The sequence below is a fragment of the Oncorhynchus gorbuscha genome, linkage group LG15 (assembly GCF_021184085.1).
Source record: "Oncorhynchus gorbuscha isolate QuinsamMale2020 ecotype Even-year linkage group LG15, OgorEven_v1.0, whole genome shotgun sequence".
Lineage (NCBI taxonomy): Eukaryota > Metazoa > Chordata > Actinopteri > Salmoniformes > Salmonidae > Oncorhynchus > Oncorhynchus gorbuscha.
In genome coordinates, this window is record NC_060187.1 from 37,655,932 (window position 1) to 37,667,498 (window position 11,567).

At 41.7% G+C, this 11,567-nt stretch overlaps 2 protein-coding genes across 5 annotated transcripts in view; both read left to right on the plus strand.

Annotated features, from left to right (window-relative positions):
* The window catches only part of LOC123997071 (histone-lysine N-methyltransferase, H3 lysine-79 specific-like), a 30,068-nt gene extending 25,658 nt beyond the window's left edge, over positions 1-4,410 (plus strand). For all 3 annotated transcript variants that reach the window (XM_046301054.1, XM_046301056.1, XM_046301055.1), the window contains one exon: positions 158-4,410. Coding sequence is in view for 1 of the 3 variants with exons in the window: in XM_046301056.1 (XP_046157012.1) it covers positions 158-165 (8 nt within the window). In the remaining 2 variants the exon portion in view is untranslated. The remainder of the gene's footprint in view (positions 1-157) is intronic.
* A 1,520-nt stretch (positions 4,411-5,930) lies between these two features.
* amh (anti-Mullerian hormone) lies at positions 5,931-9,290 on the plus strand. Of its 2 annotated transcripts, none has more exons than XM_046301057.1 (7): positions 5,931-6,124; positions 6,489-6,815; positions 6,919-7,088; positions 7,411-7,522; positions 7,610-7,718; positions 7,826-8,259; positions 8,350-9,290. In XM_046301057.1, the coding sequence occupies exons 1-7, from the start codon at positions 5,983-5,985 to the stop codon at positions 8,769-8,771; spliced, it is 1,716 nt and encodes a 571-aa protein (XP_046157013.1). In that variant the 5' UTR covers positions 5,931-5,982; the 3' UTR covers positions 8,772-9,290. The 2 variants fall into 2 exon arrangements, with proteins under 2 accessions (XP_046157013.1, XP_046157014.1); XM_046301058.1 differs by having other exon boundaries at positions 6,492-6,815.
* Positions 9,291-11,567: the final 2,277 nt, after the last annotated feature.

Consider the following 11,567-nt stretch of genomic DNA (forward strand, 5'->3'; position numbering starts at 1 on the left):
ATAAATCATAACAATACCTGTTATAATCTAAACATTTATTTTTGGTGCTTTTTAACTCTGACAAATCCACTCTTCAGGAGCAGTCTCCTGTCCTGCTTTTATATATGCTAATTGCCCGAATTTGGTTTTGACCCTGGCTCTTTCCTCTGCCTGGCAGGTAACTGAAGAATATCTACCTCAACCCAACGTAACCTATGCAAATGGACAGGTGTGGACCAATGGACAATACTATCTCACTCGTGCTCCTAAGCCTGCTAAACCGCCACTGTACTGGGACTCACACACACACACACACACACACACACACACACACACACACACACACACACACACACACACACACACACACACACACACACACACACACACACACACACACACACACACACACACAGAGCTGAGCACACATACACACACACTGCTTCGGCAACTCACGCTGACACATACTCGCAGCATGGCGTCCTGAGCAGAGTTGAGCGGTCACAGGGGTGTTTGTGTTGTGGGTTGAGGCTGATAGTAATCACTGGGTTTTGTTCATCCCATCCTTAATGAATTGGTATGCTGCCTACTCTTAACATTATAGTGACACATGAAACGCACTGTTTCCATGGCAGTAACTTGTAAAGGTACATCACTGTCACCATGTAACGTGGTGCAAATAAGACTTACTAAATATACATAGTTATTTGTTAAAGACTCAATTCACACAGTTGACTACAGAATAAGTCAGTCAGCAGTGTAGTTTTACATATCACTGATGCCGTTATATTAGTAAAGGCAGACAGTGTGTACAGTGGGAGATTCGTGTGGGCGGCACTCATTCTAGTAGACGGCACTCTCCTCTTCTGTCATTATCTGACCACCGGGTGCTATGTTAGACCTCACCCTCCACGCACACCATCACACACACGCTAGACCAGTCTAACCCAGCTCTGATCAGGACTAGGGACCATGCAGCTGTGCCTCACTGCATCTCTAGCACCCTGCTACCTAACCTTGAACCCTGATCATTTGTTCAGTGAATGAAATATCATTTGAACACATTAGCTTTTGGCTAATGTTAGCTTTTGGCTAAGTATAAAACAGGGGGAAGCTGTTTGTTCAAATGCACTGGGTAACATATCTGTGTACCCTGTGACAATGTCCCTGGTGCAGGGACAGCACTATAGTCAGCCGTCAGCCCAGAGTAAAAGGTTCTTAGTTATATTGGTGTAATTATGGTCTGTGTCAAGTCAAAGGATCATTTATGTGAATAACGTTCGTGTCTGGACATGAAATGGTCGGCTCAGAGGTTCTCATTCACTTAAGTGCTGCCGGCTGAGCTGTGCATCAACACATGCATGATGTGAACAGCAGAAGGACTGGAGGATAGAAAGCGGAAACAGGATTCAGTTACTGAGACAGTCCGTTTATAATCACTACTTATAGAGCCAGCTGGAGTGCTAGGGGCGTAGGGACCCGCAACACAATGTGCATTCTTCACAAGTAGGAATCTCAACTACTCTTAATCTAAGCTTCTTTGTTATGTTTTTATATCCCTGCTGAAACACTGATATGATGAAATGAAATGGAGGTGTAATTTTGGGACTCAAATGTTGTTTGTGTTGTATTCAGGCAAGTCTCTGGAGTCACATCTCACTGAGTTCACAGGGTAGAAATGCTGTCTGTACGTGTCACCTTTTGTCCACTAACACTGTAGTGGCGCTTTCTGCAGCCACTTCAACCTGCACACACTGATATACAAACACCGCTCACACACTGGGAAATGCATGACTAACAAAAACTACTGGGCCATTTCCACAGCTTTTCATTGGATTTTCTATTTCATTTTTGTAAACAGTATTGTACTGTGAATAAGAGACATTCTCTGACTGTATAATTGTGTATAATTTAGATTATTATATTTATGCTGTCAAGTTTCTCCATTTTGTAAAGTTGTGTTTTTGTTTTCCTGAAACATGTGTAACAGTGTAGAATGCAATAGGTTTAAGTGTGTACTTGACTCACAGTCTGAAAACAATGGTGCTACAATCTGTATAACTCTGGACTGTGCCTCATATTATTTATACAATATTAAGAACATCAATAACTGTCAATACTTGGTGCTTGTCCACAGGGACATTTTAAATGCTATTTTCTGGCATTCTTTCTCGTATTTAAAATGCAATTATCCAATTGAATTGTTTTAAACCTAGCGTACAACTGTAGACACTGCACGATTTGATAAAGCTATCTTCAACCTACGGCTGACTCCGAGTTATGAAAACAGGTAACGCTCTCATTAGATGTGATTTTTCACAGTATTGTTTTGGCATACTGCGAAACACCCTTTTGCTTTCAGAAACTTGCAAATTGTTCAGGACTATTTGTAAATGCATGTGATGCTGTGTTTTGTACAGATAAGTTTGTGTTAAGAATGGTGTGTAGGTGAATAAGAAATGCCTAGATTGATTTTGAGGTATTATATTTGTATGTTTTTTAAATTTTCATTTGGTGCTGATGTGTGACCCACATCTACAAGCCTGTCAAACTGGTTGGGCTTGGAAACAAGGGAAACAGCAGTGCGGAGTTGTTTAAATCAGGGCCTTAATAGAGTGAGTGAAACACCATGACTGTTCAGTGTCAATGAGGGCATGCCTGTCACATGGCACCGTCTCCTCTGATATACACAGGGAAACTCTATGCTTGTACTATTATGTGGTTAACACATACAGAGGGAGAGATTTGTGCTGCAACTAGACTGTCTTGATTTGTTCTGGATTGTAAATCAGATTCACTTCATGCTTTTTAAAGAGAAACCTCTACTCTGTGAAACAACATGTCTTTCAGTCATTGTAAAATACTATATTTTAAACTAGAAAAGGTGCTGTTTCAACCATACAAACTGATTTCAGATAAGGTTCTGGGTGCATTCAAAAGCCAAAACTCATCTTTCAAATCTGCCTGTCCTGGAGTATGTCTTAAAGCCGCCTCCTTCCCATAGTATGAGCATAATACATCTGTTGTAATTACAAGTGAATTGTTCCAATATAACTGTTTGTAGAATAACTAGTATGCGTTACGTGGGTTTGCAACAACCAGGCTCCATTTTGATCTGATTGTCATTTGCCAGTCCTTACTAATTGAGGATGTGAAGCAGGATATTAATTTATCTTCATTGTTTTGTTTGTTTCATCTGTATCTTTGAGGAGAAATAAGACATCACAGCATTATAGTCACAATGTTGTCCAGTAGACAACAGTGCTTTGCAATCAGGAATGAGGACAATGATTTGCTCATGTCGGTCATGACCAGAGAAGCTGTTATCAGCACTGACAGGTCTTTTATAATTACTGTTATTGTTGATGTTTTCATTATTATTTTTTGTTTGGTATAATTGCAGTTGGTATCAATTATGCTTTTATTATGACATAAGATTCAGATCAAATTGGAATACTCTTAGACAGACAGTACGGTGCTCTCCTACACTTAAAACAAGGAAAATGCAGCTACTGATTAATACACTTCCTCTCCTGTTGTGCTAGAGGAGGGAAAAGGTTTAATAAAATTCAACACAAGCTCGCTTGTTGACTTATTATTAATGTCCCATCTGAAAATATACTTCCTAGTTGGCTGGAGTGGCAATGTGTGTGGGAGAGAGAATAATATTGTGTAGTGAATATTGTTACTTCGACGTACCCCATTTTAAATATTTCACCTAAAGAAGTACACATGATCTCTGGCAAATTTGGATACATATTTAATACCGTAGTGCAGTATACTGCTCTATTAACTTTACAATTAAGACTGTTTCACATAACAAGACTCTGAATCCTGCCAAAGGTCTCACTCAGGAACATAGCAGATATCTTGAAACGATAAAACACTACTGTATACGTCACACTTATCTATAAACTGTGACTTCATTATCTCTTTCCCTAACTCAGGACCAGGGACCTCTCTTATATTTTGATGTAACTTGAAAAATCATATTGGTGCTTGGAGTTGACAAACTTCCTCGAAGATGTATGTTTGTCTCCTCAATTTCTCACTGTCGCACACATCCAGCCACTCCAGCAAAAGATTACAGCTTTGTGTTCGACTGGTCTGACAATGTCGTGGAAAATCCTCTTCTTACACTCTCACAAATGCCTCGTCTCACTCCCTCTCTCTGAAAAGGAATTAATGTCCTACATAGGGAGAACGCTGTGAAGTTGGACTGAATTTGAACTCTATGTGGATCAGTAGAACTAAGGGCAGGTTTGAGGTGTAATAACAGCAAACCCACCTTTCAAAACGCCTTGGGCTGTCATGGGAACTCTTGTCTGGTGTTGGTGCTATTATCTTAGATGTGTAATGACAAATTGAAATTTGCTTTTGTTTATTTGCCTTTTTATGATAATTATAAATAAAATGGTTTATTATAAAGTATTTAATTTGCATCTCTGCTTATTGGTGATGTTCTGCATGTTGAAAAGGTGATTTTATGCTTTTTATTCAAAAAATTGTAGGATTTGTATATGGTGCATGATATTTTAGTTTGTTTTCAATGAAGGATTCAGACTATGTAGGGGTGGAATGAGTGTCATTTGTCTACTATCATTATAGTAGTTCTGGTACATTCTGTAATAAAGCTAGGCTTATCATGGTTTTGACCAAAGCTGGACAGTAGTGTTTTGAGAATTGTTCTTCAGTTCTGTCTTTAGTGGGGAATACACATTTATGTCCAAAATGTCCACTATTGGGGAATAATTCAACATTCAACGTCATCTTTATGAATACTCTCTGAAATAGTGTTCTGTGATGTTACGTGCATGTTTTCAAGCCATTTAGAAATGATAAACAATTCTTGTAATTTTTAGTGGATGATTTGTGAATCCTTGACTTTATCACTTGGCGCTGTTGTCCACCAAGCAGGACAGACTGAACTGAACGACCTTGATCGTGTGCAAAACAAAGCTGCAGCTGTTGGATTTCTCCATGAAACCAAGGCCGTGAGGCACTTTTCAACCCGAGAAGTCTCAACAGCAGCATCTCATAGTCTGTCCATAGATCCTTTAATCCGTCAAGAACTCTTATTTAGCCAACACTTCTTCTGTATCTATCTGGCATGCAGCACATCCATATTCCATCCACTGTACTTAGTCCAATAACTGCTGAGAGAACTTTTTAAAGCCAACGTGTCTGTAATCAATCGTCAATTTGCAATCGCATCCTTAGAATTGCATCACAAAAGTCGCTCTGGATAAGAGCGTCTGCTAAATGACTTAAATGTAAATGTAAAAAATGGCTACTTTTATGAAGAACACTCCAATATCTGTTTGTTTATTGGGGGGGGGGGGGGGTTCCTAAGCATTTTCTTGTATTTATTATTTTGGAAATCTGTAAAGTATTCCTACGCAAGGTGTGAAATTAGCATGTTTTAGTCAAATATACCTGTTTGGGCTTCTTGCGGTCAATTTGCAGTCTACAAATGATTTTGTCATTTGTGTATATTCTGTTTTGCCGCTGAATCTAGTTGATCATCCCTGAAGAAGAACTGTATGTAAGAAATGGCAGGACACAGAAGCAATGATAGTGTTGATTGATATGCTGTAATAGACCAGACATTACCTATGAAAGGCCTTTATAGAATTGTCATTACACGCATGTTTTTTCTGTCTCCTTCAAACATCCTCCCTTCCTTTTTGGAGGTGCTTAAATCGCCAGTCTTTTCTCACCCACAGGGAGGGCAGGTGTCTGTCTGCCACACACAAAACACTCCATTGTCTGTCTTGTGCTTCCTTTCCCTAGCGTTATCTCAACCCACCGTAGTATTCACTGTCCCTCCACTTCTTACAACATAGGATAGTTTCTCAAGGACACATCACATAGTATGAGCTGTGTATTTGGCAGCCTGTCCTCCTTAGCTGAAAGAGGGGCGGTACATAAAACCCATCTCCCTCGCTGACCTGACCCAAAACAAGTGTTCCATCCAGACGTGACTGGACAGACAGGGTTACCATGAGGCTATGGTGCATATTCTGCTTGATACTGCTGCTGCCCAGCACAATGGTCACTCTGCCACACCAGGGCAGACTGAGTGACAGCCTGCTAGGCCGGTGTCAGGAGGACCCCACGCCAGACCACCCAGGAACAGGGCCAGGTCAGTCACACTATTCACCATCCCAATTACACTGTCCGTACTGCTGTTTGTAACTTGTTGCATTGATATGAATCTGTATGCCTGGGACCTGGCCATAGCTGAGACCAAACATGGATTCTTTAGCATTTGCAAGAAAATATTGTATGCTTTGTAATGCACAGTTTTTTACTTTGTGCTCTATTTGTTAATTGCATTAACTAACTGCTTATTATAATTTTCTGTAACTTAATTTATCACATTGTGAATGATGCAATATCATCTCTGAATAAGGTCATCTTTTGGCCATCAAATTATACATTTGTCAAAATATTGTTATGGGAATACAGACTTCTGTGACTACATTTAGTCTGTTCTTTCATCCAAGGAGACAACCGTTCAGTGGAGGTTGGAAAAGGTTTGGGAGAGAATGCCTTAACAGTGAAGGAGACCATAAACTCCCATCCCAGCGCTTCTCACCTACCTGGGGACACTCCATGTTTCGGAAGGATACCGTCTCATGGAGAGGTTATTGAGGATATGTTTTCAGCACTTCGTGAAGGTTGGGGCCAGGAAAGCGACCTGAGAAAGGAGGATTTGACTCGATTTGGCGTTTGCTCACACTCTGATGGTGCTCCAGTACCTGCCTTATCCACACTAGCGGAAGAAGCCAAAAAAGAGAAACATGGGCTACATGTTTGGCACCCAACCAAAGGTACATTTTTGTCTCTTTCCAGATTTCAGCTTTGTAGGTAATGGCACATATATGGATCTGATTCTGAATGTACTGAAATGGGATGTTATGTCTTGTCTATCAGAGCTCATGGAGGGTGAAGTGGAGGGAGGGGGTCTTGTGTTGACCTTCCACCTCCCCCGGCCTCCCCTCTCCAATATCAAGCCCATACTGCTCCTTGCCTTTAGAAACCCCAGAACAGGAGCGCTCGGTGCCATCACTTTCACCAGTCACTCTCTGCAACCTTACAAACAGGTTTGAATTCATTACCTGCTCAAGAACAACATTCCTGAACTTCTTACTTGTCTCTCACATTTTATAAGTCTTGTCTTTACCATGATGTTTACAGACCATTAAAGGAAAACTCCACTCAAAAACTATTTTTTCCATAAGTCCACTGTTGATACAGTCTCAAATGTTTTGTATGTCAGCTGTCAAGTTTTCAAGATATTGTGCTTTTCGCGAAGCAGTGTCACTGGCCACATCATCGCCATGACAATGTGGCAGGTGATATTTTGCTTCTTTAGTTTTTGATGTTCTGCTATTATCTGACTCAACCTTTTCCCACTTCTCCCAGACGGTATGTATTTCAGAAGGAACACAGTTCCTCATCCTAACGGGAAAGCAACCCGAGGGCAAAAGTCAACTGCAATGGAGATTCAATGTTGACACAAAAACACCAGAGACAGGTAAGAACATCTTGTACAGCTTATCGTGTTCAAGTTAATATGCTTTCCTTCCATCAACATGTCTCAAGATTATTCACCTTTCGGCAGGACAAAAGCTGTCTGAACTACGAGGTATCCTGATTGGTGACGGAACAAGAAGTGATGTCAGTGTCATTCCCCTGGTGCTTTTCTCTACAAATAGAGGAACTGATGAAAGGTCAGTTAGCATAGTCTTTTTTTCGAATGCGGTACCTATTACTGTCTTTTTCTTTCAGTGATTGAAGCCATAGAGATTTTTTAAATGAGTGTAATTGTCTTCCCCAGAGTGACAGAAAAGCTGAGTCCCTCCCCTGCTCCCTCTGGGACCTACACGTTTCTGTGTGAGCTGCAGAAGTTCCTCAGTGACGTCATGCCACCACAGACGCAGTCACAACCATGGGCTGCTTCGGTACCTCTGTACTCTCTGGACTCTCTTCCCCCCCTGTCCCTTGGGGTGTCGTCCAGTGAGACCCTCCTTGCCAGGCTGCTCAACTCCTCAGCTCCCACCCTGTTCTCTTTCCCCACACAGGGCTCTGTGCTCCAGGGGCATCGCGGGGAGCTGTCCCTGCAGCCTGCCCTACTGGAGGTGCTCAGGCAGAGGCTGGAGGAGGTTCTGGTCCAGATGAGGGTGGAGGAGGTGGGAAAAGCAGGAATGGACAGACTGAGGAGACTCCAGGAACTCAGTGTCCTTCCTAAAGAGGGCGAGGAAGCACCAGCAGGTGAGCAGGCCTCAATGTAAATTCATGATCAATGTCTGGGCATTAATTGAATTGCAAAGTCATTTAAACTTTTTTCTTTCACTCACATAGGTGTTGGGAGCCCCAGTGAAACGCAGTACCGAGCCCTGCTTCTGCTGAAGGCCCTGCAGACAGTAGTGGGAGCCTGGGATGTGGAGAGGGGGCAGCGGGCCACCAGAGCAGGCCAGAAGGGCCCAGGGAACCGGCACCTTTGTCGACTGCACAGTCTCACCGTGTCCCTAGAGAAATACCTGCTGTCTCCTCCTGAGGCCACCATCTACAACTGCCAGGGAGTCTGCAGCTTTCCCCTGACCAACGGGAATAACCATGCTATCCTGCTTAACAGCCAGATCCAGAGTGGCCTGGCCCTGGAGCGCTCGCCCTGCTGTGTGCCTGTGGACTATGAGGACCTCAAGGTGGTGGAGTTGGATGAGCATGGAACCAATATCTGCTACAAACCAAACATGGTGGCCAAGGAGTGTGGATGCCGCTGACTCCTCCATGTGGTGCAATGATTGGTATTAAAGGGCCAGGGCACCTGGGTTGTTGCACCATTACTCAATAAAAGTCAAGTAGAATTGCATGTTTTAAATCATTGAGTGCATTTATTTTGTTTATTGTAAATACATTATCACATCTAGTTGTCTACAATATTAGCTGATTTAATACACATTTTGTCACTTAGTTATGTAAATAGAAAACTCATTGGCTCAGTGCACATATTGGATCTTTCAAGTACAATTTGTGCATTATCAATTTGCACCACATGATCGTATTGAAGGCTGAAAGAATATATTGATCATCAAATACGAGATAGGAACCAGCTCATCTTATTGATTTCTGTATACCCTTTAAATATGAAGAACATTTATGCATGATCAGATAAGACTGTATGGTGCATTTAAGATCATTGTGATGTACTGTAAATCTTTTTTTTTTTTTTTTTACAGTAGTAACATTTTAACTACAATATATCCTTATATTTCAACATAATAAACACACTTTGATTAGTCCTTCAGAAAATGTTTTCCTTTTTTGTTGCACTATCCTCCTCTTTCCCCTCCTTTACCATTCTCCATAATGTATTCCCTCTATCATTCCTTTAACAGCCCTTTGTCAGACACATCTCGATTTCTGATTCTCAAGATTCCCCCTCTTCTCTTGGGATTTCCTTTTCTTCCATCGTCTGAGCCCCAGCTCAGCAAGCTGTCCCACAGAGAGGCTGCAGGCTGCAGGGAGGGAACAGGATCATTACATAAGGTTCCAACGCCCAGCACGTCATTATGTGTTATTCACTGTGTTAGTTATACGAGGGTCACGGGAAGAAAATAAGCTAGGAGCTCCAATACCTGAGCTACGCCGTCTGGTTGTAGACCCGTGCCTCCAAAGAACATCTGGGGAAGATCCTTCTCCTCTAGAAGTACATCCAGAGCATCTGAACCACAACAGATAGTGCATGAGCTAGTCTGTGTGCATTGAGGTTATGAGAAAATGACAAATGTTTCAGCACTCACCATGTATTTCATTCACCCCTGAGCTCACAAGCACAATGATGATGGCAAACACTATGCAACGGTTCAGAGTAATGCTTTTCCATGGGTTCTCAACCTCACTCAAACTTTGGATGGACAAAATGCGTTCATATGACACTAGAGGTAAACAGAGAGAGTAATAAGTCAACATGGGACAAAATATATTATTACTGAATGTAGAAATGTAAATATATTGGATAAGGATTGTATTACTCCCGAGGCTCTCAGATGATAATGTTCTGGGTCTGTTGCGTCCTGTAAAGTCAGGTAATATTGAGGTTTTGCTACTGCAAGATATTTAAAGAGGAAACTACTAACACATTGTGTATTCTGCATTCTCAGTAAAGGTTATGACTAAATCTACATTTTTCAACTGAAAATCCACTCTTAAACCACATAGGCTAAAAGGATAGAGCTGAGTACACACATGCATTGGGTTACATTGCATGTTTATGATGAGGCGGTTTAGTCCGATTTAAAGCATATGTGGCATAGACCATGTAGCATTGCTAGAAATAGACATCTTGCTGAATCAACAGATCAGGAGTAATATACAGACAGATAGTCTTTGTCAAATAAATGATTCCTAAACTAGATTATAAATGCAAACCTTTAAAAACCCATGCATGACAGATTGAGTCTTACCTGGGTTGATCTTTTTCTCCTATGGAAAGCAATTGATTTCCGTTCACTGGGGTCGGAAAGTGTCTTATAGCCTGCCCTGCTTCAGATGACATGGTCCCTGACAGGCAGGCACAGCTGAGAGCTTATGACAAAAGTAAAAATACATCACTGGAGGGATTGCTGCTATACACCCTGTATGCTATGGACCGGCCGCCCTCATAAACACCATACCATTCTGATCCCTATCTTCGAAGTGTGCCATTGTAGGCTATGGCAAGGGGAAATAGGCAGTATAGCTACAGTTTGTATGCCAGAGACGTGATAACTATGTTTCCATTAAAGGGCATTACATGTCGCTTGCATGAATTATCAGACTGGGTATTTTGTCATTAAAATCATCATAACAACAACAAATATAGTACAAAATACAATAAATGTAAGTACCTGACGATAGACACAAGGAAGTACATTAGCTGTGCAGGACAACGTTATATTGATGGCTGTAGATTCGTGATTTGTTTGTTAGCATGGAAATAACTGTGAATTAGCAGTTAGAAAATGCGACCATTACAATTAGAGCATGCTACCTAACTCATCTCTTACAGCAATAAAATACAAACGCACATCCCAGGATGGCCCCGATATCTAACAAGTACCGTACACGGTGGCCAGTTTATTAAGTACACACCACCCCGTTCACCAAAATGGTTTGTTTCGACAGACAGTGAGTCACGTGACCGTGGCGTTGTTCACGAAAATTTACATTTACATTACATTTAAGTCATTTAGCAGACGCTCTTATCCAGAGCGACTTACAAATTGGTGCATTCACCTTATGACATCCAGTGGGACAGTCACTTAACAATAGTGCATCTAAAACTTAGGGGGGGTGGGGTGAGAGGGATTACTTAACCTATCCTAGGTATTCCTTAAAGAGGTGGGGTTTCAGGTGTCTCCGGAAGGTGGTGATTGACTCCGCTGTCCTGGAGTCAATCACCACCTTCCGGAGACACCTGAAACCCCACCTCTTTAAGGTGGTTCACTCCTACAGACAGTGAGTCACGTGGCCGTGGCTTGCTATATAAAGCAGGCAGAAATGCATCAATGTATTCAGTTACTGTTCATTGAACTTTA

Excerpts from the sequence above, each read along its gene's own strand:
- amh (XM_046301057.1), top strand. The coding sequence starts at position 5,983 with ATGAGGCTATGGTGCATATTCTGCTTGATACTGCTGCTGCCCAGCACA. Across the intron at positions 6,816-6,918 it reads TGTTTGGCACCCAACCAAAG|AGCTCATGGAGGGTGAAGTG; the intron begins GTACATTTTTGT and ends CTTGTCTATCAG. Across the intron at positions 7,719-7,825 it reads AATAGAGGAACTGATGAAAG|AGTGACAGAAAAGCTGAGTC; the intron begins GTCAGTTAGCAT and ends TGTCTTCCCCAG.